The sequence below is a fragment of the Phaethon aethereus genome (assembly GCF_964289735.1).
Source record: "Phaethon aethereus genome assembly, chromosome: 9".
NCBI lineage: Eukaryota > Metazoa > Chordata > Aves > Phaethontiformes > Phaethontidae > Phaethon > Phaethon aethereus.
In genome coordinates, this window is record NC_138585.1 from 372,899 (window position 1) to 397,883 (window position 24,985).

Here is a 24,985-nt window from a genome sequence, read left to right on the forward strand (position 1 = left end):
GGCCAGTTCCATGGTGAACTTCCCCGCCTACTCGGTCCGCTCCGAGTCCAGCTCAGCCTTTCAGTTCACAGACATTATTGACCAGCTGGAACAGCTGAGCTATCCACCTACCACCACAGAAGACTCCAGCAGCACAGACACAGACTCCTGGGACTCCGAAACTGCTCCACCACTGGATGTAAACCTTTTCTTTAGTAACCCTTTTGCTCAAGCTACTGGTGATAACTTTACTTTTGACTTTCAGAATAATTTAAAAAATCTCACACAAGAAGACTGGACAGAGAAGGCACGTGTTGATTGATTCTTGATTTTTGTGATGGATCCCTCTGTGCTGTTCAGGCTTAGAAGTCAAAAGGGTGTGATGTCAGTCACTTTAAGCAAGAAAGCTCTAACCCAGTGGCTGGATTTTAAATCACATAATGTAGTTGATTTTTTTTTTCCACATATCTCTTCAGTTTCCCTCCAAGCTTTGGTGCTGCATTATGTGCATCACACTGCATCCAGAATGTGTTATAATAGGCTACAATGTTCACAAAATACTGCATTTAGGAAAAAACACTGCTTTCAGGGAGGTTAAGTATCATCAGTTGGCTCATACAGACATCACAAATTACAGTATATTGAAGGATTTCTTTGGCTATAAACGTATCTGTGAGAGTCTGATACAATATGCTGTTCCTCCAACACCCGAGTGCAACAGTCACTTCTGCACGTGCTTGTTAACAAGCAGCCGCATCCACTAAATTAGCTGTTTTCCTGCACTGAGAGCCCCCATTTTGGGGGGTTTCCACAATCAGAAAAAATGGACAATCTTCAAATCAACTATGAAGGAAAGTTTTAAAATCTCAACCTATGCAACATGTCCACGGTATACATTGAAGAATAAATAACCTACGTGGTAGTTTAGAAGAGGGAATGTGTACGCAATCAAAATAGCAGTTGCCAAAACTTCTTCTGAAGACAGTCATTGTATTTTCTGACTTCAAAGTGCCTTCAGCAGTTCAGCAACAAACAAGTAGCCTTCTGCTTTGCAGCAGTTAGGAGATACATGCATAGACTATAAAAGCACTTAATCCCCATTGCATTTTGTCTCACCTATTTCTTTACTGAATCACTCTGCATAAAAATGCTTACAAATTAATTCATAAGTGTCCTTTATCTGTGGAAGACAGGTGGTGGTAAACCTGGTGATAGCTTTAACTTTTTCTTTAAAATATGAGCTGTCTTCAGAAAAATACTGTAATCTTTCTGAGAAATTGAGATGTTGGGAGGAGTGAATACTGTAGACAACAGTTAGAGCTTCAGTGTTTTTAAAATTTTTTTTAATCAAGTGACTTTGATGTGAGACTGGATCTGTAAGTTCAAAAGCGTAATTGAAAAGGCAGTTACTGAACTGGTCACATCTAGTTTAGAAACATTTATTGAGGTGAACATGGTAAAAGTTGAGAAGTGTCCTTCCCGACTGCCAATCTGATGGCTTGGGGGGGTAAAATTCTGAGCTTCAGCTCATAATAGCATTTTTGGAGTATTTTGCTTTTGTACGAGCAAAATACTTGACTGAAACCTTGTGATGGCAAGTGTCATCTCCTTCAGCCGTTGGGTTTTGGGGTTCCCTGTTGCCCAGTTTTGAGTCCTTTGCAGTTTCCAGAAGGAGTGAGTACAGTACTAGTGCAATCGACGCCTCCAAAATGAACAGCTTATAGTTACAAGCATAACTGTATGCTCAATATTATTCATATCAGTTTTCTTAAATGTGGTCTTGATATATTGTTAAAAGACCTTCTTTCTTTACTCAAACATTTAAAAAATACTATTATTTCTCAAAATTCTGATAACTAAAACTTCATGGGAATTCCCCTCAATGTATGGTAGAACACGAGGAGGTAAAACCTCCTTTAGTCACCCATGTCTTCTAGTGTAGTTTTTACCAAGGTATGATTATTCTTCACTTGCTTTTATGTTGTGGTTACTGTGTGTGAGTGGAATCACTGTTGTTCCCTGAGAAACCTGTCGCCTTTGCCAGTGGCACAGAAAATCAAAGCATATTTAGAACAAAGTATTAGTTTGGATCTACAGGAATGTACAGCAGTTTGATTGCTCTTTTTTTGTTTATAAGTGCTATATGTTTTTTGTTTGGTTTTTTTTTCTTCTGTTGAATGTGTGTTCTGGCTCTTCGTGTGACTTTATTCATACCTGTGGAGACGGCGTCATGGATGTGCAATGTGACATTTCTAAATAGGCACTTGGAGGAGGTCTTCAATTGTGTCCAAACCTGGTACCTTTAAGAATGTTTTTAGGTGGTTTGTCTTCCCACAACTAACTACATTATGTAACTTGAAAAACAACAGAAAAAAGACTTCTGTCAGCAAACAGTCTTACAGGTGATAGAGTCAGGGACAAATACATAGATAAAGATTTAGAGGAAGGCTGTTCATTTCTTTGATCTTTTAAAAAAAGAATCAGGATTCAGCTCTTTACATATAACTGTGTCTGCCTCCGTTTCATGTTCCGTGCCTCAATCACAGGCATTCTAAGTGTTTTAGCATTGCTTAATATGGGAATAAATCCAACTAAATTCTCCAGCTTTTCAAAAGATCTTAGGAAAAAGCTGCCCGTGTTTTCAATAAACACACTCGGCAATCCTGAGAGAAGGCTTGCTGATAATTCGAAAAGGCGTCTTCAATGTTTTTCTTCTTGTATTTTGCAACTGTGCAGATCCTTTATTGGCAATTTTAAATCTCAGGGATTTAAAAAAAAAAAAGTCTAAATGTCATGGTCCTTTTGTTTTCTAAAGGAATGGGAGTGACTAGGATCTTGCTTGTTTAGCTTAGAGCAAGGTGTGTGGAGCCACAGGTGACGTGGGTATGGAAGCTGTTCAGGTGAAGGTTTCAGTTACAGGTGTCACCAGGAGCACTGATCCTTCACATCATCTGACTCCTCCGTACACCTGAATTTGGGATGCTTGCACAAAGGCAATGCTGATATCCCCTCGGGACTGCACACAGCGGTGTACTTGCAGGTTGTGTGGGAGTTCGGTGCTGCTGCCTGTGCCCCTGGCACCTGCTAGTTATCTCTCTGCTGTTGCTGATTGATAGCACATAGCTGTCATGGTTTCTTTCTGGGCTTTTCTGATTTTCAAAGCTATATGGCTTCTGAGAACATAGTTGTATGCTTAGCTCAGTTGTTTTGTTCGTGGTTTCCCAGATCAGCACAAACGAGGTGAAAATTCAGCTCATAAGTAGAGTTTTTATTATAGCAAGAAAGCTGTAAGAAAAGGTTCTTCTTCATTTCCTCCAGAGGGATAAGTTCAGGTTCACTTTCCAATAGAGATGGAGAGAAAAACAGCCCGCCTTCAAGGGACCAGGAGGGCTCGGTGTTTCGCAGTGAACTCGAGCAGCAGTTGCGAGCTATTTCAGTGCATTAGAGCTGTGCCAGGCATCCTTTCCCCCAGCTGTCTCCTGAGGTGGTGGGAGAAGGTGAGAGAAGGAAGGGCTTTCCATTCTCTGTATCATTCGTCTTTGGTGAACTTCGGCGCAGTGTGGTTATGTCCCGAGTACCAGCAATGCTGCTAAGCTTTCAGTGTTACTCCGCGCAGTTTGTTTTGTTTTCTTTTTACAGTGTTGATACTACTAAAACTTAGTTCCTGGTACTGATTTCTGGTTTTTTTCCTGAGCACATGAGTTGTCTTTTCAAGAAGGCGAGTAGTATGCTGGCAGGCGACGAATTGGTGCCAGCCACCTAATGGTGAGAGCTGGGACCCTTGCAGACCCCGAGCAGCGAAAGCTGCCACGGGAATCGCATGACATCAAAGAGGGTGAGATTACGTAGGAACAATCAACAGGTCTTTGTCAAATGTCCCGTGCATGCTCGCCTTCAGAAGAAGGCACTTGAGGAGCTGTGGTAGGAGCAGATGAAAGCCTAGGTGCAAACCTTGACTTGTCTGTGGCGAGCGAGTGGTCATCCTTTCCTCCACCCGACGCTGTCACTCCTGCAGGTACGTTCTTTCATGTTTGCTTTCTGCCCCCATCTGTGGGAGGCTTGTGGGGGACATATATAGGTACTTATATTCTAGTCAATGTACAGGGTTCAGTGCCGTGTTTTTCCTGTACGGAGAACCACTGGGGGTTCCAGGTTTGTTCTTCTGCTCCAGACTGTGCTCCTTTGCAGCGATAGCTCAGCGAAGGGAGTATGCTGGAGCCATCGCTCCTGCTCCTTGGTGAAATAGGGCTGTTTTCCATCCTTCCACTTCTCTGTTTTCCTATTTTAGCAAATAAATGCAGCAAATACATGCTTTCTCTTTGCATGTCAATATTAGTGGCTTTTCAAAATGAGTTAGGCTGATGGGCTTAGCTCTTTTGTGGTACTCCACTTGCGTGTTGCAGTGCGACTAAAAGACACGAAGAATTACGTGTCTTGAGTGGGTAATTTTATCTGCACCTGCAGTCCTGTATGTGTATACTTGCAACTGTTCTACGCTTAAACACATTTATTAAATGTAAAGCACTACATTGGAACATTTTTGATCTTCGTGTATGCAGTTAGTGTAACTCTTAATTTGCACAAAGCACAGGTCATAGAATATTCTCTGACCTATCCACCACCCAGTTAAACACTGGTAATCTTTACCAGCCTGTGTTATCTATTGTGTGTAGACTCTGAAATTTTAAAGTACTCATTCATTATTAAAATAATACATTCTGTATATTTCCCAGGACTTAGCGTATTTTATCTGAGGCTGGAATAGGGCGATACATTGATCTGCTCTCAACTTTCACTTTAATTTCCAGTGAATTTCAGAGTTGCTGGATAATACCAAGCATTGATCTCCTTTGTCCTGTGTATATTTGTATTGTGATTGTAGGTGATTGTGTTTAAGGGTTTGGGGTTGGTTTGTTTTTTTTTTTTTTGGCTGGTGACTTGGTTTTGGTTTGGTGGTGTTGGTTTGGGGTTGGTTGGGGTTTTTTTTTTGGTTGGTGGTGGTAGTTTTTGTTTCGTTGCAAATCTTGATACGAGTTAAGATTTCATGGAGACGCTAATAAAAGTCATTATAATTTTATGCTTTTTGGTGCAAACCTGTCGGTAAGTCATTCCCATTATTGTCATTTTGCAAAAAGTTCTAAGCCATAATTAGCTGGTATCGATTGAACAAATGAGTATACAATACGGTTTTCACTGCAGTCCTTTAGCTGTCATTGCCTGCAGTTTTGAGTAGATCTTACATCACACTTGTCACAAATGCTGTGTGTATATGTATGGGTATACATATACACGCTCTGTATGAATATGGGGAGACTTTACGGTTTCAAACATGTATCATAAAGTCCATGTAATTTATTATCTACCCGTGGGCTGTCGTCCAGCGAGCGAGCTGTAGCTTTGGGGGTTTCAAATTTGGAGCATGGTTGATTGAACCTGGTTTGTGGGAAAGAGGTTGCTGTAAATTTTCCGAAGTCCCAATACTCTGCTGTTGCTCGAATGCGCAGGGCTCGGATGGCAGCCGAGAGCGCGGCTCACGACAGCCCTGCAGACTGGTAAGAAACACGGAATGCCCGTCTATACGTACGGGGGTACGCGTCCCTTGGTTAGAGTGACTCCCCGGGTAAATAGGTGCTACTCTTTTTTGGGAAAGGATTACGTTAAGAAAACAAAGAGGGCTGGAATTTTTTAATCTCTTTTATACGGTAAATGTTTTATTGAATTACATGTTGGGATTTTTAATATCTTTGTGTCTGTTCAGATTGCTGGTTATGAACCTACAGATTTGTACTAATTCATAATTTTAATTGATTATGCAATAAAATAAGGAAAACTTTGATATAAATGACAACGTGGGCTTTTTAGCTTTATTTTTCATTACCCTTGTGTTTGAAATAGAATAAATATTTGTTCTCCTAGCCAAGGCATCTTAGAGTTTTATTACCAGATTTTTCCAGGCAGTTTTCCTCCTGTACTCCTTTGTTGTAAGTAGAGCACAGCTGGGGCAAATATCAGTGTGTGGTTTTCAAATTGCTGTGTTGTGCAGACCTTTTGCTTGGGATACAAGTGGGACAGATTTCATTATATGAGTTACGCTTTTTGTGGAGACATTTTCTTTCAAACTGGGTATGTCCCTTGAGCTCTCTCCTGTATATTCATTTTTATTGGAAACCTGTGCTTTATTGTAAACATAGGGTATGGAGGCAATTGCATATTTTCTAGGTTGAAAGTTCCTCAGGAATCTGTGGCCAACGTCTGGGTAAATCCTCTTTTCCTGAATCACGTAAACATTTTCTTTAAAAAAAAAAAAAAAAAAAAAAAAAAGTCAGTAGTACTTGCATGAGGAAACCGAGCAGGTTTCAGGGCTATTTTGATTTGACAATTTTAAAAAATTATTCTCCATATTATGTTTGCTGAGTTATAAAACAATGAAAACACCTACTCCCAAAAACCTGCTTTTCAGCAGTAATTACTGGGTGTGGAATTGCCTCTGACTTCCTTTCAGACATCAGGAGAATTTAGAACATAGCATGTTGTATCACTCTGTTACAGGGCTTGAACTTGATTAACTTTGCTTTGATTGTTTTCTGTCGCAGTTAAACCAATTTTACGTAGACTTAAGGAAAATACGTACCTGCCACAAATAAGCGACTGGGGTTGAAACCCTGCCCGTTCATTTCAGCAGTGCTGCAAACAGGGCTCTGTGCCGAGTCGTGGTTTGGGCACAGCCAGATCAAAGCTGTCAAGGCAGCATCAAGAGGTTTCTGCTTAACGCTGTGACAGTGTAAAAGTTTACAACCTGCGGTCTGTACAACAGATACATATTCTTTCTTGCCTGCGCATAGCGTGGCCTTTACAAAGCAGGGGAAGGTGGCAAAATAAGGGCGGTCACTTCAGATCCTGGACGTAACCCTAAAACTGGGGCCAATGTTAGGACTCTCCGCAGTATCATGTGTAGGTGTAACTTCACAGGTACATATAGTTTCACTGGGGCACATGTCAAGTGCTGTAAACATGCTCTAACGTTTAATGTGATCTGTACCCACTGGAGGATGAGAAAGAAATCTTTGAATTTAAAGTCTCTCAGATAATTTTTTTAGGCTCGTACGTATTTTTTTTTTTCCCAAGATTCTCCATCTCCCAACTATCCCTCATTATTTTAAAGTGAAGATTTGCAGGGGAAAAATGTAACAGTTGTGATATTTTGAAATAAGGAAGATTGGGGGTATTCCATGATTTCAGTTGTAATATATTAGCTTGCAGAACACTATAGAAATAATAATTTGGACTGTATATGCAATGGGTTCAGCAGGGCATTGGGCAGGAGGGGGCTCTGAGCGGGCTCCCATCGTCTTCTGGTCAGCCACTGCAGGGCTTTAGTGTAAAAGGAATCTCATTTGTTTGAAGTAGCAATAATAATATTAATAATAAAGTTACATCTTCAAAGGGAATCAGCCAGTGAAACGCAAGGGGCACCTCCCTCCTGAGAAGGAGTCGAATTGCTAGCTATTGAACCTCACATAACTTTTAGTACATCCAATAATGCTCTTGGTTATTGGGATACTATTTTTGTTGTCTGTCTTTGAATTGTTTTAAGCATTCAAGCATAAGGCTTACAGAACCAGTACTTGCATTTTATTTTTGTCAGGCTTTGCACTTGAATCTGGCTTTACATGTAGAGATTGAATTTAGATTGAAGAATAGAAATGTCCTCTGAAAAATAACTGAGAAGTGATGCCAAAAGCTTATTAGCTTATTGTCTTATTATCAAGCTTGTTATCACAGTGTAAACCAAATGAAGTCTGCTTCTACTTAAACTTTTAGTAAAGACCAGTGCATATTAATATAATTAGCAAACCCCATATTGTAATGGACTGGCCTAGCCCTCTAGTGGGAGCTTTTACCATTTAAAATTGTATTAAACTGGGAGGAAAGCCCCCGAGCTGTGAGCTGGTTGCTTCTCTTTTTCTGAAACAACAGGTAGCCAGTATTCTTGGTAATGTAAGGTATGACAGATCCTAGATTTGATATATTTGGGATCTGAAGATCGAACTCTCACCTTTTCAGTTTAGTGTCACCATTGGCCACAGTGATTTTTTTTTTGGTCCAGATTCTGCCTCGGACATGGCCCACCTCCCTGTTTCCTGCTGGAGCTGAACGTTTCCCATAGACCAGAATTTTTCCAAAAGAAACAGAATTTTGCTTTGCACTTCTAAAGGTATACAGCACTGACAAGGGGGTGGTGGGGGAAAGGCAAAAGCTTTTTCTGAGTGTCTGCTGCCATGCTTCTGAAGGCACCCAGGAAACCGAGATGTTGGGGTTTAGCATGCCAGTTTTCCAGAGCCACTTTTAAAATTAAAGCTGCAATTAAAACAGATACGCAATTTCCCCTCCCCATTTCCTTTTGTGGGAGTTGAAAGGCATGAAATAGCCTCTCCCTTACCTATTGTATAAGTACGCTTCAATTTAGCTTGTTCTATAACTGCAAAAAAAAAAAAAAGGTCTTAGTGTGTATATGGACTTCTTCTAGTAGTTTATTCAGAGTAAAGGCATCACACGAGTGATTTCAGGCAATGGAAATTTAGAGGCTCCTGGTAGTTCAAATAATAAAATCTAGTGTTACGGTTAAGAAAGTAATCTAGCAGGTTGTTACTCAATCTATTAATTTATTTATTATTACTCAATTTTTTCATTTGCAGAAAACAGTTGTAATTTTTCATGTATCTGTTTCTTTTTACTCTTGAAGCTTGATCAGGAAGGTGGTTTCATCTCCCTAGCACTTCCCCTGCTGCTGTCCCTAATGTGAGACCAAAACTGCTTTATGCTAATGTAGTAGATTACAAGTCAGACTTAAAACCTGGCTGCCGTGTGCCTTCTTCCTTGCTTTCTCTGGCATTGCTGATTGTCGTCAGGTGATAAATTTCCAAAATTTTCTTTCACTAACCACACCTCTGAAGTTTGCAAGGGGTAAAGAAGTCTATTCCCTGTGGAATGCTTGACAGGTTAGAGAAGATCCCTGCTATATTTCTATTAACAAGGCAAATAAGAATGGATTTTGGATATTGGACACTAAACAGATGTATTGAGCAAAAAACCAGCCAACCAAAATGATTGTATAACTGTAATAATGTCAGTGAGAGGGATGGGATTCGAGTACTCTTGGAGAAAATACAAGGTAAGGTCATGGTTATAGCAGCTGTCTTAAGGTTGTTTTCTAATCCCATAATGAAGTTCTCATGACTGGTTTTGTATAATATTTTAAACATACTTCTTTTTCAAATTTGAGTATGAGCCTTTACATTTGTATACACTGAGGATCCTCTCAGTAAAAAGTAGAGTGGATGAACATTTGTATTAAGTCATAGTTTCATACATTAGGCAGAGGCTTTTGCATTTTTATAGCTGGACAAAAGAAGAGGCAGCATAAACAGTAATAAAACAGTTTGACAATGTTATACAGTAGCTGTGTAAGATAAGGCTAGCATCCTCGCTGAGGTCCGTAGCGGTGTTCATGCAAACTGCAGTGCTGTTGCAATGTTTTACTGTTAGACTTGATTTCCGCCCACGCCCCCAATTATACGTGTGCTGGTCTTTTTATGAAACTGTGGTTTGTTTGCTTAAGGATAGATGGTTGTAACTACATAGAGTAATTAACGAAGAAGTATTGGTATTCTTAAAGAAGTTTGAGTATGTGGAATATTACACCGAACTGTCACATTTTTTGGTGTTGCATTGAGTTAAGTGCATTTGTCTGTGGTGTGAAAGCTGAAATTTGTCGTGCGCAGAATGCAGGCGCGTCAGTGAGGGTCTGGTTTCCATCGCTGAAGACCCACCTCATTGCATGGACACCCTGACTCCTGCTCACAGCGGCATTTCCCGGTTTGGGGTGTTTGTGTTATGACTTACCTGTAGAGAACAAATTTCTACTTCATGCAGAATCTTGAAACATGGAAACACCCCTCTCAAAGAATAGTCCTTTTAATATTCGTGGAGGATGCTGCTGCCTGCGGGGCAGGGAGGACCTCAGTGCACCGGGGCTTGGTGCCGGAGGAAATCTTTCACAGGTTTTGATCTTCGCACCGATATTTCTACCTAAGAAGGAGTTTTCTACATTGAACAGCTGTAGAAAGCAGCAACTCTTGCTCCAGCTGTTGCATGGATTCTTCCTTTACCATCCCTCCCCGGGAGAACAGAGAACCGCGGTACGTCTCACCTGCTTGGCTGGGAGCTCCCCCCGTGCTGCTCTAGTGGAGAAATACTGTTGGATTACGAGAATGAAAATATTGATACACGCTTGTAACGTCATCTGCCAAGATACGCCATCGTATTGAGTTTATATCAAACATTTAAACATTAGCAAGAAAGCTAACCCAAGCTGCTGCGTGGCATTTTATAGTCCTTTCTAGAAAGGACAGATTTCGGAAGTCACATTAACCTCGGAAAGTCACTTTGCTGAATTTGCCATTTAAGTTAACAGCCTACTACAGCTTGCAGCTGTAACAGCTCCTTCCTGAATTCTTCATTTTTTTCACCCTAGGGAGTTAAACAGAGGCTCCGGGTGTCCTCCGGGAGCCGTCGGCGTGCGGGGCAGGGCGCTCCTGCCCCCGACGAAGCCACAGGCATTTGCACCCCGCGGTTAGCCCCCTCCCAGGCGTGGGGAGAGGGGAAGCCCTGTGTTTCTGCGTGGTGGGTTCTGCTGCTTGGTTCAGGCTTCTCGAGGAGCTGAACGTGCCTTCTCACTTTCGTAAATCCCTCTGGCTTCGGGCAACGGGGTTCTTGCTGTCAGATTCAAATGAGCAAGTCTTTGAGATTAATTCGATGGCCAGCTTCTCCTGTTGGAGGTGGTAAAAACTAAAACAACTCCATTGAAATGGGCAGGCAGTGGAGTTTGTAACGAGTTATACCCCTTTTGCTCCCCTTGTATCTGAACATTTGGTCTGTCCAGAAGCAGGTCAAGTTACAGATTTTGGAACACGTCACTACATCGTGTTAAATTCCAAGAATTTAAAGAAGCTCCTCACCCCTATAAGCTTGTAGCTTATTTGTTTTTAAGCTGTTGTTTCAGCATCCCTGACACGTAAAAGCAAACTTCCAATAAACTCCTGTCCCTGTGCAGGTGAAACAAATGCCAGACATCGTTGCTTTCCTGTGCTAATATTAAAAGCAGTGGGAATGAAGAGGAATACTCGGGCAGAAACAAAAACCCGCTCCAGAACGACTGTGCTTGACTTAGTGTATTAATGGTTAACTCCGCAGCCTCGATGATCTGAATCTCTTCCAGGTGACCGAGTGCAGCACTATTTAGCTTCCTGCATTTGTCAATGTGAAAATACGCGCTCGGGCTCCCTCGCCATTGTCACGCTGCCGCGCGCCTTGCGGGGGTTTTGCTTCCTGAGACAGCGCAGCAGCCGCTCCTGCCAGCGGTGAATTGAAAAGCTCCCGACTCCTTCTCCCCCAGCACGCGTGCCCTGCGTCTGCGCCGAGAGGGAGTCGATATCCACGGCGGCTAATTTTTAAATTTTTTTTTTTTAAAGCCTTTTGGGATGATTGTTAGTAGTCTGGGAATGGACGCGTTGGCGTTTTCGGTTTCACCGTCGGTTTTTCTGTTTGCCTTCGCTCGGGCGATTCAGCCCTTGCTCGCTGCTTGTAGCGCACAAGAAGGCACGCTGGGGAGGGTCGCGAGAGTGGCCGAGTGCTTCGTCAGCACGGTGAAAGTGGTAGATACTGAAGTGCCTGGTACCCACTCACTTTCCTGCTCTGCTTGTTTATCATAGGGAAGATCAGAAAACAACCAAGAAGTTGAGGCGAGGTAGGAATTTTGTGGGCCTAGTGTGAGTAATTGGAGTGTCTGTTGCCTTCGTTGGTCCCAAAACCAGATCTTGAACAGTCATTTTCACTGTGAACCCCTGAGGGATGCCTGCATGCTCTAAGGAGTCTGTAGAAGAGAGGAGAGCAGCTACTATTCATAGGCTTAAGTTCACTGTAATGGTGCTTTACAGGTCAGAAATCTCTCAAGGGTCCGCAAAAGAAGTTGTAATCTAAAAAAGAATTGACGGTTAATCGTGTAAAGCAAAGCAGAGCATCTTACTCCTACTTCAGACAGGTTTTGCTGTGCAAGAGGATTGTGCCCATCTAATACTCAGTGTGGCAAAATTGTTCTCCTTTGAGATCAGTAGATTATTCCATCCATATACTTAGAAGAACCAGGAATAAAATCTCTTGCGTGGTCCCTTTTTGTGTAGCAATATGTTTTCCTCTCCCGTTGGTACAATTTTGGAGATTCCCTGATTTCTGAACGTGTTTTTAATGAGCTTTATCTTCTGGAGTGGAGAGTAGTGGAATGATTTGTCCTGGCTTTTCCCTGGGGTGAAAAGTAATTCTTATTTTAAAACGGAAAAACTAAAAGCTGTATTCTTGTTACTGCAGTGGAATCCTATGTTGCGAACCCTGCTGCTACTCAACAAAATCCAGCAGGATTTGAACACTTCTCCCTAGACACTAAACAGTTTCTCCTTTCCCTTAAATGCAGTTGTAAAGGTGTCTGTCCTTACCGTGCTGCCACCTGACAGCTGGGTTGCAGGGAACGCTGCCTTTGCCTTGAGATACGCACTGAAGTCTTTGGACGTATATGCCTTTTTTCTTTCTTTTCTTTTGCATTTTTTTAAATAATGTGAGATTGCAATTACAATAACAGTGGGTAATCATCTTAGATGCACTGTCTTCAAAACCATTTCCTCTCCTTTTCCACTCCATCTTCTCGTTCTCTTCCCACCCAGGCCTCCCGGTGGAGCATCCTCAGCTCTCTTCCCTTGTGCTGAAGAGTCCTCTGGGCTTGAATCCAGCGTTTCAGGTGAACTTGAACGCAGCTGACCAGGGTTCATCTCCTCTTCTGAGTCCTGTCCTCAGTGATGCTGGCGGTGCCAGGATAGAAGAGGATGACGAAATGAAACGCAAGGTAAGATAATGATGCGACTGAGAATTTACGTAATGAGAAAAGTGATGGTTTCAGGTGAGGAGCTGTGCTTGCTGGTCACTGAATGTTGATTGCATTGTATTTTGTGGTAGAACAGATGTGTTTGGTGGTTAGTGTTTAAAAACTCCGGTGCTGAAGGTTTGGTCGGGTCTGTGTATCTTGCTGTTGTCCCAGCAGAGTCCCTGCTGCCGTCTTGGCGTAGAGGTGGTCTTGGTGCCTGCTGCTGGGACCACCTCCTGCAGTTTTAGCAGGAACCGCTGTGCTCAAAATCTGCCTTTTATACCCCAGGATGGAAACAGGAGTTCAGACTGGGTATTAGGAAAAGGTTCTTCACTGGAACAGGCTTCTCAGGGCAGCGGTCATGGCACCAAGCCTGTCAGAGTTCAAGGAGCATCCGGACGATGCTTTTAGGTTTAGTTTTAGGTGGTTCTGCGAGTAACAGGGGGTTGGACTCAATGATCCTTATGGGTCCCTTCCAACCTGAGATATTCCTAAGAGACGTGGCTTCCTGAGATGAGCTGTTTGGGGGAAACGATATGTGTTTGATACAAAACGGCAGCGGTGCACTTGGCGCCTTTTGGGCTGTAACTATTATACTAGAATGTAAAAAACCTTCTCTTTGTGCTGAGACTATTGAAAGACCACTGACACTCCACAGCAGGGAATTGTTCAAGGTGAACATGTTGTCTTACCTCCATCAGGATCCTCAGGCGAGAAGGTCACAGGCCCATGCTGTTTGCTGTCTTCGTTGTGTCTTTGGGTACTTCTAGCTTTCACAGTGATTGCTAGCAATAACAAGAATCTGCAACCACAGAATCATTGAGGTTGGAAGGGACCTCTTGAAATCTTGTAGGCCAGCCAGCTCGCTCTTAATCAATGACTCCAAGCATTTAGATGCACTCAGGAGAAGTAGTGAGTGTGTGTGTATACGTATGGTGACACACGCAATCTTTGACTACTTTTCAGATGTGGATAACAAATTACCACTTTGCCTTTGTAGGGGCATGGTATATAGTATCTGACAAACTGCACTCCACAGAAGGCTGCATTTCTCCTGGTAAGATAGGGAAGCCCACCTAACAGCAGACTTCTGAGGCCATTGTTCTGCAAGCTGCTTTGCTCCCCTTGCCTTGCCTGCTTGCAGAGAGAATGCGAGCAGCCGGGTTTGTTGACTCTTTGGTAGCTGAAAAGGATCCAGGACCTTCCATTACAGTGCAAGGAAGGTTCCATCATCCAAACTCGCTTCCTTATGGAGTCAGTAGCCACACTGTAATAGATTATATATCTCTCTCTCTAGTTTGCTGTGCAGCCTCAAAGAAGAAACCACTTTTGTGCTCTTTACTCCCACTTTTCTGCGTGCCACATCCAGTGTTCTGGTTGTCTTACCTCCATCAGGATCCTCAGGCGAGAAGGTCACAGGCCCATGCTGTTTGCTGTCTTCATTGTGTCTTTGGGTACTTCTTGGTGCCAGCAGGTGCAAGCTTGCTGACTCTTGTTTCACCTCAGTTGGTGATCTAGAGATATCTGCACCATATGTCCTGACGCTCAGCTGCTCAGGGAACATACAAAAATGTCACCCTGAGCAAAGGTGCCATTCTGGATTTAGTGCTTCCGAAGTTCACTTCTCCCGTGATTGCTCCTGAATGCTAAGGGACCTTTCTGAGATCTGCCACGCAGCTCCATGGTGCCAAGCCCTGCAACATGAGAGACACAAGCAGCTCTTGGCAGGACAGTCCTCCAGGCACTGTTCTCCTGGAGACTCCAAATAACCAAGCCAGATCATGTGATGCTGTTAGGAACATACTCATAGTGTGGCCATGGTATGAATAAGTGCTTGCAGGAGAGAGGGAGGTTTACCAATGACTGGAAGTTGAGAATGAAACAACCCACAGAATTGGGTTGTTTCCACCCACCTAACCCCAACTTTCAGCCTTGCTATCTCATTCAGATTTTTTGAGGTAGAGTTTATAGCTTTGACAGATCACTCTACCATTAGTTTTCAATAGTGTTTTTTTAAAATACTTCTTATTTATCTTTATAGCAGGCATAGCATAGCCTGGAAGTGACGAGCAGTGACTGTGGTGTCTGTCCTAAATGCTGAAGCCCCATCCTTTCTGCCTCAGTCTGGTATTTCAGCAGCTTGAGTTCTCGTTGAGGCTGAAACTAATTGATAAAAGTGAGAATCCTGGAAGGGAACTTTTTTATTGTAATTGGTCTTAAGCGTGGTCAACTTCTGAGACTTCCAAGGGTTCGGTGTCCATTCAAAGACAGTATTTTAAGTGAAACAAACCCAGACGGAAGCCAATGTTAAATTGGTTAAATTCAACCAAGTTAAATTTCACAGCAATTTCACAGCTTTATTGTACACGAAAAATGTAATCTTACAATGTCTCTATTAACAGAGCTCTGATTTTAACGCCGCTGTAATTCCACCTGGAATTAATCAGGGCATTTGTATGTGAACTCTTCAACCCTTGCAGTGTGTGCTTTCCACTCCGTGATGCTGCTGTTGCTGGACTGAGACCTTGAGAAAGCTGAGGGGGTTTTGTTACTTTTTCTTTCTAAGTCACTGTCGTTTTCTTTCATCTTACTGGTAGATTTCTCCCCATTCCTTTTCTAATGGAGGTTACTTGTAGCAACCCACTTGAAAAGCTTGTATAAGCTGGGCTTTTTTGGTGTGGGGTTTTTGGGGAGTTCCTGCCACCTGGAGTTATTTTTAACACTGCTGAAGCCTTGTCCTTGAAGTGAGAAGTTAAGCATTTTTGTGTGCATGGAATTGTTTGTTTGTTTGTTTGTTTCTTGACTTGATAATTTTGTGACATTGTGGTCTAGGTAGAAGGCAGGCAGGAAAGTCTTTTAGTCTCATAGGCCTTTATTTTTGGCCTCTGTAAGTTCAGAGTAGAGCTCTTCACTCGACACGAGGTGGTGTTGCTGCATCTGTTGAGTGTTTCAGGGTTTCCAGGTGGGATTGCGTATACCTAGTACGATGAAACATCCCAGTGGGGATATTTGCCTTGATGCCTGCTATGGTTGTAGGAATGTTTGCTTTGGACTTTGGAAGCAGACTGCCTCCTCAGAGACCTCTTGTGTTTATTTTTTTCAGACATGAATTGATTTTCTTTCTCCTTGCAGTGCCTGACCGGTACTGAAGGTGTTTGGCAGGGCCCTTGCTGCACTGTGGCAGCCCCACCAGCGCTTTCCAGTGCTTCTGGTCCAGGGTCTGCCTAGCAGCTGCTGCCAGGGCTTGGCACAGGGCATCCCGTTAGGACTGGTGCAAGATCAAAAAAAAAATCCATGCAGGCTATGAAAAGTGCGAGGTTGTGGGCACGGTGTTTTCGCACGCCTTCACTCTAAGTTTTCAAGGAAAAAACAATCCAGAAGAACACTTTTGAGAGTGGGGAGAAAGCACTTGAGTGAGGATCAAAGCACAAGGTGTGAGCTGGGGACAGGCAGGGTCCTTTCCACAGTTCTCAAGAATATACTAGATGATCCATCGCTTGAGGGTAACTCTTTAAGCAACTGCTTAAATGGGTATGAGATGGTGATGGGTGCAGGTGCGCTGGGAGGCTGCCCGGGAGTTCCCCAGAGTGGAGAGGTGATGCTGAGGAGAGGGATGAAGCCAGCGGGTGCGCACGTGTGCGGTGATGCCGTGAGAGCTCACGCAGGGTTGTCTCTGCTGTGGCTACAGAGGTGATGATACTCCTTGTGATCGCCTCTTGCCGCAGCCTGTGGCTGATTCTGCAACCCAACTTTGCTTTGCCTTGGGAAACTCTATTTTTTCCATGGAAGTTAGTCCCTTAGGGCATTGTGTGCTCTAGTATCTTGTGCGGAGCCCAGGAGGAGGCGTACGCAAAGCTGCGTTGCACAAAAAACATAACCTGGTAGTAGCAATTCTCATGTCATGTAAGAGACTGCTGAAGTTATAGTCCAGCTAGTGTGTGTTGTTCCATCGGTTTACATACAGGGTGTTTCAGGCCAGGTAAGTGCTGCAGGAGGAAGCTGGTGAGACAAAAGAGCTGTGTCACCTCTGTTTCCAGGGAGGTCGGAAAAATGATGTTGTATCCTTTGGGAAGAGGCTGTTTGAGAAGGGTGCCCACTGAGGTTCAACAGCATTTTGGGGGTTTATGAGGCTACAGTCACATAAATAGCCCAAGAAGAAATAAAAAACACCTGAAGCCAAAATTAGGTAGGACTTTCCCTGACACTATGTACCCAAGAGAGGTACATTAAAGTTCAGAGGATGACTATGGAATGAATAGAAGTATGTTCCTCTAGGAAGGGGGTGATGTGTGGGACTACAGTAACTAGCATAGAATTACCTGAAAAGAGGCTGGGCAGTTTCTCAAAATTGATTATTTGAGGATACACACCTCCAGGGATCCTGTGTGGCTGAGATGGACTCAATGGATATATTACTGAGCAACCAGAAAACATCTGCTCCGTGAGCAATACTGAGATGGAGGATTTAGAAGCCCTGAGTAGCTGTGCTGGTGGTGCTGGAGGGCACCTCAAAGCATCTCTCCAAAGAGAATTTTTTATTAACTTGGTACATACAATGAAAAGAGAGAGATAACGTTCAAGCTGTGTTACCCTCAAGAGGGACAGAGAAGGAGGGGACCAGATTTTCACGTAACTCAGATGGGTTTGCTGTCATTTATTTTCACCAGGCAAGGATTTGGCACAAAACTGCTGCCCGGGGTAGTGAGCTAAGGGGACAAAGCAGCATCTTAGCTTAGAATGTGATTAGACCCTTAGTATTACTTACGTGATTTTTAATAATGTGTGTTTTCAGGCTAACTCTGATTGTGGTTTGTGGCAGCTGCAAAACATCGCTTTCCACCATTTCATTCCCTTGTGCTTCCGTGTCCATTCTGTCCTCTCTTTTCTTTAACTAGCAGCCCTGGAGCAACCATGCAGCCAACATGTAGTTTGATTTTCGTGTTTTCTTAACTAATTTGATCTAGTTAGTCTTCTGCTAGAAGATCTAATAAGATCTTCGAAGGATTTGGGTAAAAGCTGTGAGTAGAAATAGAATAGTTTTGGAAAAGGACTGTTGCAGATCTGCTGTACTCTGATTAGAGAAGTGTTTAAAACCTAGGAAATCTGGAATAACTGTTTCCATATTTTTGTAAAGTGCTCCCTTGATTTTGAAATGGAAGTTCATATAACTGACATTATTTTTTTAATAATCTTGAAATATAAATTGTATTTTATAGTAAAGTTGGTATTTGAGAATACGGTACTGAATACGGAGATGCCCTGTTAGTAACTGCTCCATTTGGACACAGCAGGGGAAATGTATGTAAGGCTTGAGCTTGTGCTTAGTAATAAATAGAGCATTTATATTTTAATACCTGTGGATGCTGTGTATTCTTTCAGCGCTATCCAACTGACAAGGCATACTTCATAGCAAAGGAGATTCTTGCTACAGAACGGACGTATTTAAAGGACCTGGAAGTTATTACAGTGGTAAGAGTTTTTAACTTTCTTTAATGCTTTTCCTTCTCTTAACAGATTTGTAGTTGTTGATTTGGAAAAACTTGGAATTTCTTCCAGGTAACAGAAGAAGGAAGTCCTGTGACAAAGCACAATTCATGAGCCATGTAGCAGTTACCTTCCTTGTTCTGTAGGCCCTCATGTGGGAGAGCAGATATCTTCTCTGGACTTCTATTGCTAGCTCCAATAGCTACACTACATGTCATTTTGATGTCTTGGGCAAACTTTCTCTCTGAAAATTGTGAACAGGGACTGCTTAAAAATGTCTTGCATTCAGCTCCAGTGATAGTCATTGCTGTCAGCTCTGCCTATAATCTAGCCATGATCTCTGTGGTGGTCCTTGGGAAGCTTTCCTCTGTGCCTTCAGCTCATGAGAGCAGATGAAAATTGCAAAGGATATTAAGGATCCATAGGGGTTTGAGGAGTTTTGTCTTTTTTTTTTTGTTGCTGCTTTTTCATTCTCCTTCTTTCACCCAGAGTAGACAAGTGAGTCCTTGTTTGGAGGACAGCTTGAGTTTCCAACTCCTGTTCTTTAAGAGCTTTTGTTCATTTACTCCAGGTTTGAACACTAACTGTTGTGTTTCTGTAAGCTATTGTTTTAGTTTTATCAAAGAGAAGTTTGAGTCCCGTAACGCCATATGTCTTCAGCTGAGGTGTTCTCTGCGAACTCAGTGAGCACCATCTCACTCAAATTCCTCCCAGCACTTCTCCTAAGACAGGGGAACATCTGGCACCTCTGAGGATTTTTGTAATGTTCACCTCCCTGCCAGAAAGTGGGGAACCGAAAATGATAAAAAGTGCAGTATGTGACAGGCGACAAGGTGTTTCCAGCTACCGAGTAACTTGCGCAGGGCTCCCAAGTTTTATGAAAAAGCAATTGTGTCTGCGCTGAAGTACGAGCAGTGGTGTGACATCAGCTGTGGCAGCCACTCGGTAATTGACTGTAATTTAGAGCCGTTACCAACCATCTCATCATTTCATTAAGAAACGTGCTTGTGCCCAGAACCAATAATAAGCCTCATATTTGTGATGTTTGGCAAGGAAAGAAATTACATCTTTTTATCTTTCCCAGATTATGTCTTCCCTAAATATTTCTCCTTCCTTCCTGCTGTTTCCCTTTGCACACATTTTCTCCTCCCTCATCACTGCAGGAACAGAAATTTTTATGCTAGCGATTCATTTCTTAAATAGAAAAATTTATCATAATTTATGATCTTTCCATCAGTGGTTTCGCAGTGCAGTCATCAAGGAGAATGCTATGCCAGAGGGCCTGATGACATTACTCTTCTCTAACATAGACCCAATTTATGAGTTTCATCGAGGCTTTCTGAAAGAGATTGAGCAAAGGCTATCGCTGTGGTAAGCATTAATAGTGCACTGCATGGGCAACAAGCCGGGGACCTTTTCCTACATCCTCCCATCAAAACTGTACTTAATCTATATTTTGAACTGGTATTTCTGCTTAAATAGAATTAAGGAAAAAGTATTTTAATAAATTATAGCTTACTAAATACATTTTGCAAGGCCCATTTTTCAAGCACTGCCTTGTACATAATATCCTGTAGCTGTATGAATTGTGCACCAGACCAAGGTTTTTGTAATCACAGAATCATTTAGGTTGGAAAAGACCCTTAAAATCAGAGTCCAACCATTAATATAACCTGGTGTTGTCTCTCTAGCCTTAGAAAAGAGAGGGAACACAAGGTCAAAAAGATAATGTGTGTGTTTTTCAATACCTTCCAGTTAACGAATGTCCTAGTGAAAATCTAGGAAACAATTTTTGGTAATTAAGACTAGAGTTCAGTTCTTGCAGTACAATGTATTTCAAAGAGCATGTCTTTAAACTTTTACCCATTGTATTACTTTCTCCTGACCTGAGATGTAATGTATGAGAATCTAATTACACTTCAGGAGGAGGTAGTTAACGTAAACTAAGTACAAACAAAAATAAATTCATAAATTCAGGTGGGATCATGTTATGACATTTATCCAGAAGTCTGAGAGTTTAAAGTGCAAAATAGACTTTCACACAAATTCATTTCTATTCCTTTCTCAGTTTTCTAAGCATGGCTTTATGTTTGTTATTTTATGCAGCTTCCATATTTACTGATCCAAGTTTTTACCCCGAACAGTGAAATGGGAACATCAAGTGGCTAAAAATGGGTAGAGGAGGCATTAATGTTAGTACTGCTTCCCTTAATTTTACTAAAACAGTCCTTAAAATACACAGATACCCAGGAAGCGGTTCTTAAAAAATATGTCTTGAAGTACAGGGGAAGGTGGAGGGAGGAAAGTGAAATTTCTCGATCTCCCATGTACTGCACCTTCTTATTTCATCTCCTTATGTGTGTTTCAGGGAAGGAAAAACCAATGCTCACGTGAAAGGAGATTATCAGCGCATTGGAGATGTTATGCTCAGGAATATGCGTACTCTAAAGGTAGATACAGGATTAAAATAATGGAACCTTGGGATTGTTGAGTCCTTTATTCCTTTTGTCAAGGATGAGAGTTCAAGGTTTAGTATTTCTACTAAACTTGAAGTAACTTGCAAATGATTATTGTTGATAAACAAATTGAAAAGAAAACATAATAAAATATTTACAGCAAGGCTTTATACCACTGTTGTTTATTTAACCACCTACATTTACCATGAAAAAGGTTGATTGTTTGTTGGTAGTTCAGCAGAAGACAAAAAATATTTAGGTTCACCATCTCTCCTATATTTGCACAACTAGAGCTCTCGCCTATAGAGACACTGTTTCATAAGGTTGCTTAATTCCAAATTATAAATATTTTTTAGCTGCAGAAGAGTTTATTCTGAAACGAAATCACCTTTATTTGGAGTAGAGTTTCTTCACGGGACAGTTACACTTGTGCTGTAGTAGTGGAGTAATTATGCCATTAAAACCAGCAGCTGGAATGGGAGTGCAGAAGGGTGTGACCGCTATTCCGACTAGCGACGCTCGCTGCGTTTGACCTTCCCAGCGGGCATAGCCATAGTGCCGCACGGACACCTATTTTGACCCCAACAGGGATCTGCCTGCCTGTTTCTTTAATAGATAAACCTCGATGAGACAACCCTTTCGGCACACTTCTGCCTGTCCTAACTTGAAAAAAGTCAGTAACTGACAAGAATTGTCTTAGAATGGCAAAGTATGGACGGGTGGTGCCACCGGCTGTTCTCATCCAAGGCACACGGAGGCATGAACAGAGGACAACCAAGCAAATATTTTTATTTTTAATACTGGTGGTTCTTTTTTAAAAATGAAGGCCTTGAAACCTATAATGTTGTTAATGCTATTTTTGTCAATACTTATGACAATATATGCAATCTTAGATTATATAGTCATGGCCAGAGACAAAAGTAGAGCGGGGAGTGGATGTTTTTTCTTATTCGCTATGAAATCTATTAAAGACTATTTTCCTTTGATCGAGTAATTTTTTTGTACAATTCAACAGGAGTTTACCAGTTATCTGCAGAAGCATGACGAGGTCTTGACAGAATTGGAGAAAGCAACTAAACGTCTAAAGAAGCTGGAAATGGTTTATAAGGAGTTTGAGCTGCAGAAGGTTTGCTACCTGCCCCTCAACACGTTTCTGCTCAAACCAATCCAGAGGCTGATGCACTACAAGTTGATCCTGGGGAGACTTTGCAAGCACTACACCCCAGAGCACCGGGACTTTGCAGATTGCCGGAGTGAGTGAGCACTCGGCTGTACACGTGCGAGGCAGTAAACCTATTCCCATGTACATACAAAACCTTGCCTGTACCCTGGGGGAGACAAACATTACATCAAATTCAATGTAAATGCTTTTTCTCCACTCAGGACCTCTCTGACTCTCGCGTGCAGCTCTGCGAAGTACGCAGAAACTTTGATTTAGATTGCTGAAAACAAAACTGCCTGGTGAATACTGTAATTTAACTATCCCGGGGAAAAAAGCAGAATATACCAAGTAGAACAGCAGAAAACTGGCAGGAGGCAGCTTAATTAAACACAAATGTTTAGCATACATTTTAAAATAAACTTTGTTTTTCTTTAAGGTTTTCCGTACCAGTTTTCACTACTCTCCTATTGTGCTCTGGTGCAGGGCTCCGAAGCTTTCTGCAATAGATGGAAAATTGCTTTAACTGCTAGTTTGGAAAATGCAAAAGATAACTTACATGTAGACTGTTCCCTTTGCATAGAATGAATGCATTTTCTGGCATTCCAGCAAATGTTTTTCTTACAGTAATCTTGATGGATCTTAATGTTTCAACCAAAGCTGGCAAATCAGTCATTTTCTTGTCCCCTTTTTTAGCGGGGGAAAAAAGTAGGTTTTTTAGTAGGTTATTTGTCATTTATAAGTAAAAATGGGACAAAAATAATTGCTTTGTAGTGTCAAAAGCTTGCATAGTATATTCCATTCATTTATAAAGTAATCTTTGGCAGAAACTGTTGGCTTTAATTTTTTAATCTACTTTTGGCTTTATGTGGTAAATAGTTTTTATATGTGCAAAATCTGAGATACCCAATCGTCTCCAGAAGCATAGGAAGTGCTATGAAGTTGCTTGGGAGTCTCCGTTTTGCCCCTAGGTAGCTATAAATTACGCATTAACAAGTTGGCAGTTGGACCAGATGTAGGTCCCTTCCAACTGAACTATTCTGTCCTGTTCTAGATCTGGCTGTAAATTCCAGATTCAGTTTTGCGGGGATAAAATTGGCGGCCTGAGTTTGTCTGCTCTGTTCTGATCCCCTCGGTGCCGTTGTCCTTACAGATGCGCTGAAGGAAGTCACAGAAATGACGTCTCAGCTGCAGCACAGTCTCATCCGCCTGGAGAATTTCCAGAAGCTGACAGAGCTGCAGCACGACTTGATTGGTATAGATAATCTCACGGCACCTGGTAGGGTAAGTGCCTTTGCTTAGTTTTTTAGAGCCTTTATTGGTTTTATTGCCAAGGAAGCGCCTTCCAACCATGTATTTGCCATCACTGCCGCTCTGTTTTATGGAACGACTGTAAAGGCTTCGTATAATTGTCTTCATAGTAGGTCCCATGGAGATCTTGGTGATGTCCTAGGGAATAGATCAAAAGTGCTTCTGCTTAGACTCTGGCTACAGGGTTTGGTGTTTCCTGTACCGCAGATACTGGGTACGCTGGGGTACCGTGCTCTGTGTTTGAGTGTGAAGCGGTATGTCGTGTACCCGATAGGAAATCCACTGCCAGGTCTGCTTACGTTTGTCTGATGCAATCTCTGTCTGTGGCCCGCGACTGCGTAGAGAACGCAGTGATAGTGAGCCACGTCACTGAGCAAAACTGGTATTGATGACTGTTTTCTAGAGTTTGTTTAGTTCCCGCTTGGTTTTTTGTTTCTTTGTTTTTGATAGATATACTGAGCATAAGTACAGGAGCATCGCATGTGCTTTTGGGATGCTATGGCAATCACTGCGGTGGGATGTAAGTGTAATAGGTGAACTGGTGTCCAACAGGAACTCTGCTCCTTTTCCTTCTCTTGCTTCATTGATTTAAGTGCTGGCTGCAGCAAGGAGCTGATTTATGTTACAAAACAGAAGGAAAGGTGTCATTTGGTGTTTAACAAATCTGTTAATGATCATTGCTGGGCACCAATCAACATCTGCATACTCGGGGATAAAAAAAACCCAAAAACTATTAAAATTCTCAACGTCTGGGAGAGATCAAGCTTTGCCCAACTTCTTATTTTTCTGCTGCAGGAGTTTATCCGGGAAGGTTGCTTGTACAAGCTCACTAAGAAGGGTTTACAGCAGCGGATGTTCTTTCTGGTGGGTGTTGCTTCTGCTTTTCATAAACCCAAAGTCTTCAAAAAGAAGTTGTCATGAAAGTGTGTTTTCATGTGCTTGTGATGAAAATCAGCAATCATAACTGAAAACTCACTCTGAGAGATTTTTAGATAAAGCATGGCTGTGACAGTACTGTCTGTTCAGCTTGTTTCTTTAACGGCACATAGTTTTAACAGAATTTTAAAAATTAATTGCCTCTCTCGTAAGTAAACAGAAGAGCGGTTTTAAGGAAAGTAGGTCAAATTGACTAAGAAATGGCATTTTTTTTTCATCATCTACAGTGGCCTTTAAACAACAGATTTTAAAAAAGATGTCAAAAAATACTTGGTCCTATCTGCAATCTTCAGAATATTGATGGTCGTCTTCCTGCCTTTTTCAGTTCTCAGACATGTTACTGTACACCAGCAAAGGGGTTACGGGCACAAATCAGTTCAAGATTCATGGACATCTTCCTCTGCATGGCATGCTGGTAAGTGGTTTCAGTTGCATCGCAGCGCTGAGGAATCGACTTTGCCCCAAGGCAGGTTGAGGCATTCCTTCAGGGCACGAGGACCAAAGGCGTAAGCTGCTCCCAGGCCGTGGACTGGACCTTCACGTGCCCCAGCCTGTGTGTCAAACAAAGAGTTGTCTGCGGGCGATAAGCTTATTCCTTCCATCGCATTAGCAAAACAGCTGGAGCACACCCCTTTGGCCGTTCATTTTCTCTCTGCTGGGAGAGGCTGATCTGGCAACGGGGATTTGTCC

The 24,985-nt window shown here is 42.3% G+C and overlaps 1 protein-coding gene across 2 annotated transcripts in view; it reads left to right on the forward strand.

Annotated features, from left to right (window-relative positions):
• The window catches only part of FARP2 (FERM, ARH/RhoGEF and pleckstrin domain protein 2), a gene marked incomplete at both ends in the record, with an annotated part of 74,749 nt that overhangs the window by 41,861 nt on the left and 7,903 nt on the right, over positions 1 to 24,985 (forward strand). For both annotated transcript variants that reach the window (XM_082003762.1, XM_082003763.1), the window contains 8 exons: positions 12,753 to 12,931; positions 18,329 to 18,418; positions 19,671 to 19,804; positions 20,802 to 20,883; positions 21,905 to 22,142; positions 23,202 to 23,332; positions 24,155 to 24,223; positions 24,621 to 24,710. In XM_082003762.1, coding sequence (XP_081859888.1) covers positions 12,753 to 12,931; positions 18,329 to 18,418; positions 19,671 to 19,804; positions 20,802 to 20,883; positions 21,905 to 22,142; positions 23,202 to 23,332; positions 24,155 to 24,223; positions 24,621 to 24,710 — 1,013 coding nt within the window. The remainder of the gene's footprint in view (positions 1 to 12,752; positions 12,932 to 18,328; positions 18,419 to 19,670; positions 19,805 to 20,801; positions 20,884 to 21,904; positions 22,143 to 23,201; positions 23,333 to 24,154; positions 24,224 to 24,620; positions 24,711 to 24,985) is intronic.